The sequence below is a fragment of the Mchenga conophoros genome, linkage group LG5 (assembly GCF_057382185.1).
Source record: "Mchenga conophoros isolate Kocher_MC1m ecotype Shallow Benthic linkage group LG5, M_conophoros_male_GT1.1, whole genome shotgun sequence".
NCBI lineage: Eukaryota > Metazoa > Chordata > Actinopteri > Cichliformes > Cichlidae > Mchenga > Mchenga conophoros.
Window position 1 is genome coordinate 12906937 of NC_140530.1, and position 14943 is coordinate 12921879.

Sequence of the window (14943 nt, forward strand, 5' to 3'; positions counted from 1 at the left end):
GCTCTAGCAGGACACCTACTGGACGTAAAAATAATAGCTGGCATGAATTTGAAGAGTGTGGCATTTTGCACACAGCCTGTAAATGTCAACAACAAAAGGAGTGTGTAAAACATGTATATTGTAGTGATGGCAGTATACTGTGTATATTTATAGTGGCAGTATGGGAAATGATTATTTGGAAATGCTTGAAATGGAAATGATCATTTACTGTGAGGTGAGGTGTGGTTGGGGTGTGGACAGTGGTTGTGCTTTTGTAACGTTGAGGTATGGACAGCTACACACTGAGGCTTTGAGCCTCAGTCCTGCCTGTTCACATTTTATTCTGTAAAAACTAAATTTTCACTGCTTTTATGACCTTTTTAGTGGGGAGAACATAGCTAGGATTTAATGATTTAACAAATCTTTTGAATCCTTTGTCCTCCACAATGCTAAATGGCTGGGAGTCCTCAATCACCATGCTGACCAGGTCTTCATCTATTTGAGATTGTTCTCCTGAGGAAAGACAATAAAGATAAAGCACAAATATAAATATCACATACGTAACTTATAACAGTTGTATAATATTGTTATATCATTTAGTAACATTACTGCATGCTATATTATCATGGCATTTGATGGCTCACCTGGTCTTGCTCCACAATCGGTGTCCCCCTTATTCTCATGCAAAGCTCTGTAGTGCCTAAGCATGGATGAGGTGTTGTTGTTATATCCCAGCTCCCTGGCACATAGCAAACACTTCACCTTGTACAAAAGTCAAGACAGCTCAACATAAATTGTATTGCACCATCAGTATCATGAAAATACATCTTCTGTAGAAATTTACATACCTTGTTGGGAGGAATAAGATCAAAATGTTCCCACACAGGGGAGGACATCCTCCTCTTCTTAGCTGGCTCCATTCTCTTCTGACTTTCTCTCCTCACTCTCATAAACCTCCAAACGGTCTCCAAACTCTCACTAACCGCAACTCTCCATCAAACACCCACATTTTTGAATGAAGTCTGAGGGGTTTATATCGCTGTCATATCTCGCGGCAAAGTTCGAACCACTTCATGAACCAGTCACGTGGTACAGCCGGGCAGCGAGGCTTCGGACGTCATCATTTTCAGCTCCTCCCATAAATGAAGCAAGCCTCGATACGCGCTTCGCGGAAACGCCCCCTCCATTACTCGACACACGCTCCGAAGCCTCGATACAGAACGTCCCATCACTAGCTGAACCCACTGAAGAGATTAGGGGCTGCAGAGGGACGTAACAGTGACCAACAGAACAAAACATGTTTGAACATTATGTAAGACTTTGTGGTGCATCTTTCAATCATTTGTGCCTCATTGGACTGAGAAAAGTATTGGATGACTTATTGCTGGAGCCATGATACTATATTGCATAATAGCTGGATTGCACTGATGGCTTTTTTGGGGAGTTTGTTTGTTTTTTTGCAAGTTTAAATGAGAATTAAGAATTAATTAATTTATTGAGTGTATTCCTTTTTCAAATGTTCATAGACAGCCACAGTTCTTAGTCTACGTCTAAACTCTGCTGGCCTGATAATAATAGAGTTTATCTTTCCACGTGATTTAAATAAGAAGAATAAGAAGAAACAGGAACAGAGAGAAAAACATAAATCAAGCTACTGGCAATAGGACGAATCACTTATAAAAACATATGCAGCACCAGTGTTGTGTACAAATATGTACTGATAATGTCCTTGTGATGACACCAAGTTACTTTATTTCTGAAAAGTTAATAATAAGCAGGGTGAAACACTGAACTGTGTCCCCACTGTTAGGACATATGTGCTGTTAAGGTCCGTGTATCAAGAGAATGGAAACTTTGTTTCAGCAGCTGGTAAGATTTTTCCTATATTTGCGCCATAAAAGTTAATACATGTATTGTAAATATGTACATGTGGATTTTAAATATAATTTAAATATTCTTTTCACGTTTCTGTTAAAATGTTTCATGACAAATCTGTCACATTGCACATGTCTAATTTTATGCGTAATGCGGATAATTTTCTTTTTAAATTGTATTTATTTATTTTTTACAAAATCAGAGTGGCTTATTTTTAGTTCCTGAACTCAGGGGAGTTATCTAAACCACAGTTTCAGCTGAGTCACACTACTCTCTCAGTTATTAAACCATTTCGCTGGTACAGCTAACATGACACTGAGCTCAAATTTACATGATTACAATCTATGACTGAGGTGTGATCATGAAAAGATTCAAAAAAGGTGATTATTATTGTTTTTCTGTGAACTTTCAGACACAGCTAGAAATGAAACAGTTACAGTTTATGAATCAGACAGGGTAAACTTAAGTCTAATCTAATCTTTGTTTTATTCACAACTTGTGTTTAAAAAAAAATCAGTAAATCCAATTTTAAAATCTAGATTTTCTCACGCATTTAACCCTTGTGTGGTGTTCGTATTTTTGTTACTCAGCCAGTGTTCATGGGTCTGGTGGACCCGCTAGAGTTTTGGCTTTCCAAATTAACACTATCAAACAATTTTATGTTAAATTACTCAACAGATGTTTACTTCATCCCAATTACAAGACATATGAACAGCAAACATGGTTAATTTTTTCCCTTTACCTTTGTTAGATCACATTTATGAATTAATGTGCTTCTCGTTTTTCTTTTATATAAAATGTTATAAATAAATCAGTTATAATCAAGTGGAGTGAGTGGAAAGACACAACACATTTACACGTAAAAAAATAATTAATTGTTTAATTTTTCTGTTGAAAAAAACTGAACACGGGTCTCACAGACCCGAACACCATACAAGGGTTAAACATGTTTGAAATCTTTGTTAATACCCATTCTCCAAAAGTTTGACTGTGACTTTAAAAATATAGGCAGCATCTTTACAGGTGATAGTAAACACATTTATAAAAGTGATTCATCGGATTTCTCTCCTTTACTTCAGACCCATGGCAACACTCTATTCCTCATCCTTGTTTTGGGATTAGGAGGAAGCTTTCAGGTCGGCTTCCATATCACTGGACTGAGTTCTCCTTCGCCGGTGAGACACGTCGCCTTTATCATTTCTTCTCCATTCTGTCTCGATTATCTGGATCACATTTAATAACAGTTTAGATCTATCTCCACAGTACATCCAGCGCTTCATCAACAGCAGCTGGTATGACAGATACGGAGAGCCTCCACATCCGCAGACGGTCACAATGATCTGGTCTCTTATTGTTTCCATGTTTGCTGTTGGGGGACTCTTCGGTGCCATCAGTGTCAAATTTATCTCAGACTTGCTGGGAAGGTGAGTATGAAGACAGATGTTGTACCAAGCTGTATAGCCTACGGAGACCTGAAGTCATGAGCTTTCCTTCTTCAGAAAAAAGGCAATGATCTGCAACAACTTCATTGCTGTTCTTGCAGCAGGATTCATGCTGACAAGTAAAAATGTCAACTCTTTCGAAATGATCATTGTGGCAAGATTTCTGTTTGGTTACTCAGCAGGTAAGTTGCCATATTCTACAGACTCCTTATTAATATGTTTTCACCACCTATACTCACCATGCTTGCTTTATGTGACCTGCAGGCTTGGGAATGAACACTCACTTAATATATCTTGGGGAGATTTCACCCAGAAAGATAAGAGGGATAGTGACTCTGACCTCAGCCACTTTTACGTCACTCGGGAAAGTGTCTGGACGGGCGTTTGGGTTAAGGTAAGCACCTGAAGTTGATATGAAAAAGAAAAATGGGCTTTAACCCATTGTCAAAAGCTACTGCAGCATATTATGACAATAGATTACAAATTAAACACAACATTTCATTTTGATTTTTCAGCGAGATCCTTGGCCGCGAGGACACGTGGGACATTCTCCTTAGTGTCGCTGCACTTTTCTCCTTTGTTCAGATTGTGATGTTGCCTTTTTTTCCTGAGACGCCAAGATATTTACTCATAGAGAAAGGTGATGATAAGGCATGCAAAAAAGGTTAGTAGCTTTGCGCAGTTTATGTATCAAACACGACCCCAGATGTTTATGAAAATGTGTTCTACAAACACATACTAGTTAAAGATAAATGATAGTCTTGTGAAATTACAAGTCAATCAGTCCCTGCGTGTTTTGTATTTGAGCAAAGTTGCACATTTTTCAGTTCTTATCCCCTCCGTGATTTGGGATTTTCTGGTTTCAGCTCTCCAGAGTCTGTGGGGCCAAGGTGACTACCAACAAGAAATGGATGAGATGTTGACTGAGCAGGCAGCCATTGAAGCAGCCCCACCAGTGAGCCTTCTGCAGCTGCTGAGAGACAGGACTGTCCGATGGCAGGTCATCACCATCTCCACCATCTACTGTTGCAACCAGCTGTCGGGCATGTCTACAGTATGAACAATACCATATAGTATTAGTATAATACCATATGATACAATATGATATATGATATAGGATTGCTAAATTGCAGAATGATACAACATTACAACAATTTTGTGACTTTTGGAGGTTCACGCACATGCATACATGACATATCTGTATAACTACAGATCAATATATCTATTGATATCTGTATATATGAGACTTCATTGTTCCTTCCATATCAAGTTTCTATCAACAGAATAGACTAAAATATAAATCAGATTTCATGCTGACTGTTTATAGCCTAATAGTGCCTCTTTTCTTCCCAGATTAGTACCTTTACTTATGACATCTTCCTGGAGGCAGGTATACCAAAGAAGAAGATCCGCTATATCACTCTCGGTCTTGGAGTGGCTGAAATTCTCACCTCGCTCACCTGTGTAAGCAAACACTCAGTCTGTGCCTGAGCTCATCTGTGTAAATGAGCATTTTAAGTGTATACATCCTTTCATTTCTACTATTAGAGACAATCTTCTTATGACAAGTCTGTCATTATTTTCTCCCTTCCTCAATTTCAGGGTCTTCTCATTGACCTCACAGGGAGAAGACCATTGCTGTTCGCCGGTTACGGTGTCATGTCTGCTTGCTGGATTTTTGTCACTGTCACACTCAACCTGAAGGTAAACCATTACCAGTGGTGGGCAACATAATATTAATAAAAGTAAAAGCAATGTAAAGAAAGCAAAACAAAAACAGTTGATTTGTTAAAGACAACAAATAGAATAGAATAGAATAGAATTCAACTTTATTGTCATTGCACATGCACAGGTACAGGGCAACGAAATGCAGTTTGCATCCATCCAGAAGTGCTTTAGTGATATAGATATATTACAATATATATTAGCAATAATATAGATATGTGAGTATATTACAGAAATGGGTCTATTATGGTATGTTATAATGTACACGGTATGAAGTATGTTGTGAATATTCTATAACTATAAGTATGTACAGGCTGTAGTGAGTACAAGCTATGTACAGGATATGAACAGGATATAAATATGAAAAACTATACAGAATATGAAATAAATAACTTTACAGAATCTGAGATATACAGCTATACAGAAATGGGAACTATGCAAGTTGTAAACAGTTGTAGGATTAAAGATTATCGAATGTACAGAATGATTATTTACACAGAGCTATACAGTAGTGCAGTTAAGATAAGTGAGGGTGTAGATAGTTTCTACAGAGGCTATATAAAGTGCTAGTGGTTGTGAGTGGTGGTTCAGTCCATGTTATTATTGTGTTTGAGGGTACAGTTGTCCATTGTGGGTGTGTGTATGTTCAGTCCATGAGTTTAACGTGGGTCAGATGTCAGGAGGCAGAGTTCAGGAGTCTGACAGCTGTGGGGAAGAAGCTGTTCCGGTACCTGGTGGTCTTAGTCCGGAGGCTCCTGTGGCGCCTCCCAGAGGGCAGGAGGGTGAAGAGTCCATGTGATGGGTGACTGGGGTCTTTGATGATTTTCCCAGCCCTTTTCAGACACCGCTTCCTGTAGATGTCTTTTATGGCAGGAAGTGGTGCTCCGGCGATGCGCTGGGCAGTTTTCACGACCCTCTGCAACGCCTTCCGGTCCGAGGCAGAGCAGTTCCCGTACCAGACTGTTATACAGTTGGTCAGGATGCTCTCGATGGTGCAGCGATAGAAGTTCACCAGGATGTCTGAGGACAGGTGGTTCTTCCTCAGAGTCCTCAAGAAGAAGAGGCGCTGGTGAGCCTTCTTGACCAGCTTGGAGCAGTTGGTCGTCCAGGTGAGATCCTCGGAGATGTGGACTCCCAGGAACTTGAAGCTGCTCACACGCTCCACAGCCGTCCCCTTAATGTGGATGGGTGGATGTGGGTCAGCATTCCTCCTGTAGTCCACGATGAGCTCCTTGGTCTTCTCGGTGTTAAGCAGCAGGTTGTTTCTGTCGCACCACTCAGCCAGACGATCCACCTCCTCCCTGTAGGCGGCCTCATTGTTGTCACTGATGAGGCCAATCACCGTGGTGTCATCTGCAAACTTAATGATGGTGTTGGAACCATCAGCAGGTCTGCAGTCGTGGGTGAAGAGGGAGTAGAGGAAAGGGCTCATCACACAGCCTTGTGGTACACCGGTGTTCATTGTGATGGTAGATGAGCAGCGGTTATCCAGCCGGACATGTTGGGGGCGGTTGGTCAGGAAGTCCAGTAACCATTTGCAGATGAGGGAACTGATACCCAGGTCTGTCAGTTTCCTGATGAGTTGTGAGGGGTGGATTGTATTGAATGCTGAACTGAAGTCTATAAACAGCATTCTGGCGTAGGTGTTGTTGTTGTCCAGGTGTGAGAGGACAGAGTGCATTGCGATGGAGACTGCATCCTCTGTGCTCCTGTTCCGGCGGTATGCGAAATGGTGGGGGTCCAGGGTGGGGGGGAGACAGGATTTGAAGTGTGCTAGGACCAGTCGCTCTAAGCACTTAGTGATGATGGGGGTGAGTGCTACTGGGCGGTAATCATTGAGGCAAGATGGGTTGGAGTTTTTAGGTGTCGGGACGATGGAGGTGGATTTGAAGCAGGCCGGTACCACAGCGTGGGCCAAGGACAGATTGAATATGTCAGGTGTGTGAAGAGACTGAGGACCCAAGTGCAGGCAAACGGAGACGAGGGTGGATGATAACAAAAAACGAGCCTTTATGGACAGCTGAACAAAAACTACAAACAGGTGGAACAGAGAAAACTAAGCAAAACCTAAACTGGGAAAAACTATGCATAAACATATAACCTGAGGGTGGAAACCACAGACCAGAAAAGAGAGACCAGGAAACGCGGGTAAAGCTGACGGAAGAAATACAGAAGCAACATGGAAGAAAACAAGCAGACGGACCAACAAGGGACAAAGGGAAGCACACACAATAAATACACACAAGGTAACGATGGAAATGCAAACAGGATGTTCCTTGAGTTGACTGTTGTTGTAATTTGGTGCAATATAAAAAAAATTGAATTGAATTAAATTGAATAGGAGGGAGATACAGCTGAACCTAATTAGAAGTGATGAGACAGGGAGGAAGCAAAACAGAATACACTGACATAAAACACGGACTTTCAAAGTAAAACAGGAAATACATGAACACAGAGACCTGAAACGTTGGCACAGGAAGGCACAGAGTGGGCATAACACGGAACACAGGAGAGGCACATAAACAAAACCTAAAGACTGGAAAATCACAGATGACACCGTTTCTACTCGTCAAGATCAAGGATCAAGGAAGTTTTCTTTTCATTTGCAACACGTTTACATGAGGTGGAATGAAATTACGTACACACGGTCCCGGTTATCCATAGAAGGGAAAAGAAACAGAATAACGAAGAAACTAACAAATAGCAAGTAATGAAATAATACAATATAAGTAGAGTGCAACAACCTGAGTACCAGTATGGAGTATAAATATAGAAATATAGGTATAAATATTTTAGCAGCAAGAGGGCATGATGACCAGCATTAATAAAGTGATGGTGTCAGTAAAGTATCAGTAGTATAACAGTTCTTGTCCATTTATGCATTGAGAAGTCTCACAGCTTCTGGAATGAAGCTGTTTCTGTCTAGTATTTTGCATTTAATGCTCCTCAGCCTCCTGCCTGAGGGGAGCAGGACAAAGAGTGTGTGTGCTTGGTGAGTGGGGTCCTTCATGATACAGGTAGGCCTCTTCCTGCATCTGGAGGTGTACATGTCTGTGACGGTTGGGACAACAACTGTCTGTGTAGCCTTCACTGGAAAGTACACTAGTAACAATATTGCCAATATGACTGAAGATGACCTGTTTCATAAAGGGGAAAATGTGTATAAGCTATCACTGCTGTGATGATAAAAGGCAGAAATATAGAAATTAATCTGATGCAAAATCAAATATATGCATTTAAAACTGTCTTTCACACAGGATTCCAGCTACTGGGTTCCATACATTACTGTGAGTTTGATGGTTGTCTTCATCGTGTTCTTTTGTGGAGGACCTGGTAAGGGTAAAGCACTTATACATATGTAGCTTAACGTTTTTAGTATCCAGTACATCACACCTGTAGCGGTTATGGAAAACGTGTCTATATGCAAAGATAACAAGGTCAATTCCCTGTTCTTTCTCTGATTCTCACAGGAGGAGCCACACCAACGCTCAACAGTGAGCTCTTCATTCAGTCTAATCGAATGGCATCACTCGTCCTCACAGGGCTGCAGCGGTGGTTTATGTTTGCAGTGATGGGCCTGGTCTTTCCATTCCTCATTGTACGTACGACCAAACTGAAAATAAGCAGCGCATTACACTATAACACCCACAGGGATCTATATGTTGTGCTGAAATTATGAATGTCGTTTCTTTCCCAGGATGCTCTCAGCTCGTACTTATTTGTGCTGTTTGCCTCTGCCTGCATGCTGGGTAGTCTTTATACCTTCTTCCTTTTGCCTGAGACTAAAGGCAAGACCCTGCTGGAGATCTCAGAGGAGTTTAAAGCCATCACTGTCTGTGGGAAATCCTTTGCAGAAGAAACGAGAACAGAGACCAGGTTGTGATGAGGACCACGTATAGCTACAGCAAAAAACATGAGGAAAAAAACAATTTTTCTTTCAGGACAAGATTGAATGACTGTGGAAAAAACGTGCTTTGCAAATAAATGACTCACAATGACATTAAACAATGTTACAATTCCCAAAATTTGGAATCTTTCCAACTTCAGTTTTTGCTTTTTAGTTGCTTCTGCTATTTTCTGTTTGTCCATAAATGGTGACTGTTGTGCAATCAGATCCTGTACGAAGTTTTTTCTTGGCCCACGTTTCTTTACAACTAACAACAACTAACCTGCATAATGGGCTTCCATTACAATTCTAAGATGCAGTATTAAGTAATCATCAGGTAATGGCATAATATCATTATGCAATTTTCTATATGCCCAAACACCAACATAAATACATATCCTAGTAATGAGAACATGCATAAAGTTCTTCTTTTATGCTCTTAAATGCCACTAGTTTAGCCAAAAGCAAAGTTGGAGAAAAGGAGCGCTTCAGAGAAAACGTCGTAGTGAAAGGAAGGCTCACTTTATGATGTTTCACTAAACCCCAAAGGTGCTCTGTTGGCCTGATCTGGTGACTGTCATGTTCAGTTTGAGATGATTCTGGAAACAACCATCAGAAGATGGGTACACTGATCGTAAAGGGATGGACATGGTCAGTACCATTTTGCAGGTAGGTTGTGGCATTAAAACAATGCTCTTTTGTTACTAAGGGGTCCTGCCCATGTCCAAATGCACTTTTCTATGTTGTTTACACCAGATTTTGAGCCTACTATCTGAATGTTGAAGCAGAAATCAAGACCAGGGTATTTCCTGTTCCAAGTTGACTGGAGTGGCACCCTGTGTGGTGTTTAAACTTCAGTATGTGTAGTGTGCATAGTGTTAAGCTCTTCCACATACCTTGGTTGAAATGAGTAGTTATTTGAGATGCTGTTGCTTGTTTATCAGCTTGAACAAGTCTGGCCATTCTCCTCTGATGTGTGGCACGAACAAGACCAAAGTCACTTAAATCACCTTTCTTCCATCTTGAGCTGTTGCTGATTAGATATTTGCCTTAACAAGTAATATAACTTGACAACACACCCCTTCACGTTTACACTGTGTCCCTTCCTGTTTGTGGAAGCTACACATGCTGATAAAACGAGAAGTGAGAGCAGTGGAGAGGATCGTAGGTGTTTCTTTTCCCTCCCTCCAGGACACCTATTGCACCCGCTTTAGACTTTTATTTTATTTTTATCTTTATGTTGTTTTAGTGTACACTGAGGGCCGTGGGAGCATTGCAATTTAAAATTCCTGTGGATGATCTGTACACGTTTTTTTTTTTTTTTTTTTAAATAAAGCTGACTTTGACTTTGATTACAGTGAGAGCAAAACTGTGAATACAGTGATGAAAATGGTCAGTACTTTCAAGAATGGTGTGTATATAGCTTTAATATTTAGATATATTATTAACAAATCGCACAATAACAGTGGCGTTGTTCACACTAATCTCCAAAATCTTTTGCTAAATAACTAAAGAATCTATTCATGTAATGAGCTGCAGCGTCTTGTTTCAATAGTCCATGATGGAGTATTTCATTAAAATCCAAATGGTAGTGGTAAATGGACTTGCCTCATTCACAAAAGCACTTTTTCTAAACTCTTGCTATTTATCATCTGATAGAAGCATTGGAGACCTGGGGCCTGTTCTTCGTACCGCGCTAAGTAAGTTAGCTGGATTAGATTGTTGACGATTTCGCGTGATCCCGGATCGTTCGGTTCCCCGAAGCTCATCCGGGACTTGCTGTCATAGCAACAGAGCCGTAAGCGTAAACCTGCTCGGGAGCAGGTTTACTTTATGTAAACAGGATTAGATCGCGGCCACGCAGGTATGTCCGCTTCATTTATACGAAAGCAACAGCGATATTCCACCACTGTTTCACCATAAATAAATAACATCAATGTAACTAAAGATAATGCAGCACTTGATCCTTTTATTGATGTCACACAGATACATACAGGTCATTTCCTAAAAAAGGGAAATGAACTATTAACATTCTATTACATGTATGTGATTATTACAGATGTAATTCATATTTCAGAGTAGTAATTGTAAATTACTTCGTGTAATCAAGATGAGAGACCACGGCTATAAAAGCGAAGGTGGATTTGGGAAGCCTGTCGCAGCCATGTCCTGTCCGTATACGCGAGCCACCCATTGCGGAAGGTGCAAGATTGATAAGGAGAGTCCTCAGAATTCAGCGTATATTGCGGGATAGACAGGATCCTTTAGCTCAGCGCGACAGTGTGCTCATTGAGAGATATCGATATTCCCGTGAGGGTATTATTTACTTAACCAACTTGTTGACGAGGGGGTGCAGGACCACCACCTGTCTTTTTTTCCTCTGCCCTTTTCTTGGTTGCTGTTATGAACAAACTAACAGAGTATTACAGGCCAGTATTACCTTGCCAAGAGACGAAAAGCAATCTAAGAGATAAATATTACCATTCTGTAGAATACTCCTGTATTCCACTTTTACTTGTTCCCATGTTCTTGTGGGTCCTGTTGTGGCTCTAATGTGAAAGGGGATATAATATAACATATTATAATATAATATAATGCCATATGATATTGGACAATATAGTGTCATATGATAGATCTACCCTACCGCCTACTGGTGTTGGCCAGAGGGGCCGATGGCGCGATATGGCAGCCTGGCTACAACCGTAGCTGCCTCCACCAGTGTGTGAATGTGGGAGTGAATGAATAGTGGTATCGTACAGCGCTTTGGGTGCCTTGGAAAGCGCTATATAAACCCAATCCATTATTATTAGTATTATTATTAAATTACCTACGAGTTTGATTTGTCAGCAACTTTCTGCCAGCCCTCTCTCCTTGCTTCTGCAGCCTTTGCAGTGTTCTCTTGCGTTTTAATTAAACTCTGAAACTCCTGAAATCCCTCACTCATGAGTTCTTGCTCTGCTGCCGGAAAATACCGAGCACGCCCCTTCGACATTTTCGCCGACCAATCAGCGGGTTGCCGATCAATGTTTCTACTATCGATGCGTAGCCCCTTTTACGACACCCAGTGATGTCACATTACTGCGTCCAGCTGTACTAATCGTCAACAGCAGGCGTGTTCGGGGAACCGGATTAGCGAGCTCACAGTTAGCGCGATGGTTTGGTCTTGGATGTGTCATTTGATCTTGGATGTAGTAAGCGACGTACGAAGAACAGGCCCCAGCTTGGGGTAGCTATCATGCTCAAGGATATTTGGCATGCAGACTGGAGGGATCGCACCACCAAGCTTCAGATTAGCAGGCGACCGCTCTACCACCTGAGCTACAGCCACCACCATGCAACTATTGTGACAGGTAATGTCACTGAAGTATTCTTATGCCAGCTGTAGACCATACATAAAGGATGGACATCATGAAGTAGCCATATTGGTGCTTTGAAATCAGGCATAATAGATTGAGTGGCTGAGTTTGACTATGAAAGTGTGAGACACTGCAAACTAATAGAAAACCAACATGTCGGTCACAATGTCAGCCTGCCTTAAAGAATATTTTGCACATTTTGGCTACCTGGATTTTTTAAAATGTAAATGCAGATGACAAATCTGCTTGTTAGTTGACACAAAACTGTAGATTTTAAAATGAAAAATACAAACTGCTTAAGTATAAGCTGGAGATTCAACATTTGCTCCATAGTGTAGTGGTGTACACATGTAACTAACAAGTAAAAGCTCCCAGCATTGATTCTAGGAGGATATACGGATCTCTTTGGGATTGTGTCAAAATTACGCAACGCTACCTGCCATGGTGGCCTGTTATTATTACAAGAAGTTTCTTCTTAGTTGGCCGTCCGACTGCGGTCTGGAGTGTGGGGCCTTCCTGCTGCTGCAGAGTCGGGGCGGTCTGCCTCCCCCCACTGCAGGGAAAAGTGTAACACCACCTGGGTCTGGGTGCAGTTCCCCCCTCCAGGGGCAAGGGTACCTAGACCCGGTTCGTAGAGTACGCTTGGGGAGTGTGATCGTGTGTACAGCGTCTCTTTATGTCTGTCTCCACGTTGGTTGAGTGTGGAGTAAGTGCATATGAGAGCATGAGGGTGGGAATGAATGTTTGTATCTGTGTGTGCCTGTATGTCTGTGTCTATATGTCAGGTTGGGTGTCAGGCGCCACCTCTCTGGGGACATCTCAGGCCCTCCAAGGTTTGGAGGCCTATCTCCCCCTACCACCACTTCCCCTGCCAGTGGCGGACTCCCTCAGACATCGGTGCGTTGGTGGTTCTTTGTGTCCGGGGATGGGCGTCCAGGTACACACCGGCTCACTCCTTGGCGGCCGTTTATCGGGGCCTGGAGCCTGGGGCTCGCTCGGGCCACTTCGGAGGTGGGGTGCCCCCGGCCTCTCGGCCTGGGGCTCGGTCACTCAGGCACAGCTGGCTGCCGGCGGAGCTCACGGGCGCGTCACTGCAACTCCCCCTGGCTTCTGCTCCGCGGCTGCTGAGTGAACCCTCATCTGGGACAGCTCAGCTCTTTCTGGGACAGTGGCGCGGCTGCCCCTCTGTTGGTCTTCCTTGGTCTCTTGTATTCTGGGGGCCTCTGGATGTCTGGAGTTTTGATCTCCTCCACACCTGCTTCATGCCCTGGAGGACGGGGCTGTGGGCCCCCCCCACACCCTCTAGCAGATTATTACATGAAGGAACCTTTAAAAAAAAAACAAAAAAAACAAGCGCGTCCATGCTTACAGGTGTACACACGGGTGATCACACCCACAAACTACACCCTTTTTGGCTCCTACCTCAAAGCACACTGTGTTCTGTTGATCTTATGTGCTGCGCAATAATGTTTAATATTTAGTATTTACTGTCATATTCCCATATATCATTGTGATGTTGTTTATTCTATTACTCTTGTTCTCTTCTGCTTGTTTTCTTTTTTTCTTTCTCAGCAGGTGATTGATATATGCATTTTTTTTCTCTACCCATTCTGTTGGTTTATGTTTTTTGCCCTTCTCCCCCGTCCCTCTTCTCAGCTGTTTCTCTTTCCCTCTTTCTTTCTCCCCTTCTTTCCCCCAGTCAAGTCTGTCCCGTATTCAGTAAGTGAAAATAAAATAAACAATAAAAGGTGAATCAAATGGACCATTACGGCAAGGCTGGGATGGTCAATTTGGTAAAGTAAATCCATTGTGCATCTTTGTTTGCCTTTAGACAACAATTCTGATGGCAAAAGAGCCAAACGGGACAGGCAAAAAAAAAAAAAAAAAAAGTAGTTTCTTCTTCTATAGGATGAAGATTCAACAGTTTTTCCAGTGCAAATCATAGCTAGCAGTGTTTGCTTTAATTTATTGAGTGTATTCCTTTTTCAAATGTTCATAGACAGCCACAGTTCTTAGTCTACGTCTAAACTCTGCTGGTCTGATAATAATAGAGTTTATCTTTCCACGTGATTTAAATAAGAAGAATAAGAAGAAACAGGAACAGAGAGAAAAACAAATCAAGCTACTGGCAATAGGACTGTGACAAAGTGGGTGAGAAGACCATTTGTCTACATTCTTAGTTAACATTCTTGCTTTGAGTTAACCATATTTCACATGTAATCTGCAATCCGGTTGTTCAGTGATGACGCGACGAATCCTACTTCCGGGTCTAAAGTAGTCTGCGTTTAATATGGCTTTTGTGTTGTTAACATGTTTAATGTTATATATTTTCTTCTATTTGATCTCAAAAAGCTCCTAAAACAGTCAGTGATCACTGTTGACCTCCCTCTGCTTTTATTACTGCTAATCATTTATTTAAGCTCAGTTTTTAAAACCTTAGGATCTAACTACAGCCCAGCCCATGCAGCAGTATATGAATGACTAACCTCGTATTGTGGATGGATTATCTCAGTTGTTCTCCTGGCTGAAGTTTGGTCCTTTTACAGCATCCTGCCATGCGATTACATTTGTTTCTGACCACCAACAACACTCACGTTAACTTTTATCGAGTGGGAAAAAAGGTTAGCTTGTTTATATTATGCTAACATAGCTGTGTCGCTAGCAGTCACGTAGCACATCA

The 14943-nt window shown here is 41.8% G+C and overlaps 1 protein-coding gene across 4 annotated transcripts; it reads left to right on the forward strand.

Moving 5' to 3' along the window:
• Positions 1-1239: 1239 nt before the first annotated feature.
• On the forward strand, positions 1240-9171 carry LOC146573902 (solute carrier family 2, facilitated glucose transporter member 9-like). 4 transcript variants are annotated; one of them, XM_085273354.1, is made up of 13 exons: positions 1240-1291; positions 1790-1848; positions 2934-3029; positions 3118-3278; positions 3354-3478; positions 3561-3690; positions 3812-3960; positions 4163-4350; positions 4650-4760; positions 4899-5000; positions 8279-8354; positions 8492-8619; positions 8719-9168. In XM_085273354.1, the coding sequence occupies exons 2-13, from the start codon at positions 1825-1827 to the stop codon at positions 8902-8904; spliced, it is 1476 nt and encodes a 491-aa protein (XP_085129480.1). In that variant the 5' UTR covers positions 1240-1291; positions 1790-1824; the 3' UTR covers positions 8905-9168. The 4 variants fall into 4 exon arrangements, with proteins under 4 accessions (XP_085129480.1, XP_085129481.1, XP_085129479.1 ...); XM_085273355.1 differs by lacking the exon at positions 1240-1291 and having other exon boundaries at positions 1404-1848; positions 4163-4296; positions 8719-9171; XM_085273353.1 differs by lacking the exon at positions 1240-1291 and having other exon boundaries at positions 1405-1848.
• The last annotated feature ends 5772 nt before the right edge of the window (positions 9172-14943 follow it).

Excerpts from the sequence above, each read along its gene's own strand:
- LOC146573902 (XM_085273354.1), top strand. The coding sequence starts at position 1,825 with ATGGAAACTTTGTTTCAGCAGCTG. Across the intron at positions 3,961-4,162 it reads TGATAAGGCATGCAAAAAAG|CTCTCCAGAGTCTGTGGGGC; the intron begins GTTAGTAGCTTT and ends TTCTGGTTTCAG. Across the intron at positions 8,355-8,491 it reads GTTCTTTTGTGGAGGACCTG|GAGGAGCCACACCAACGCTC; the intron begins GTAAGGGTAAAG and ends TGATTCTCACAG.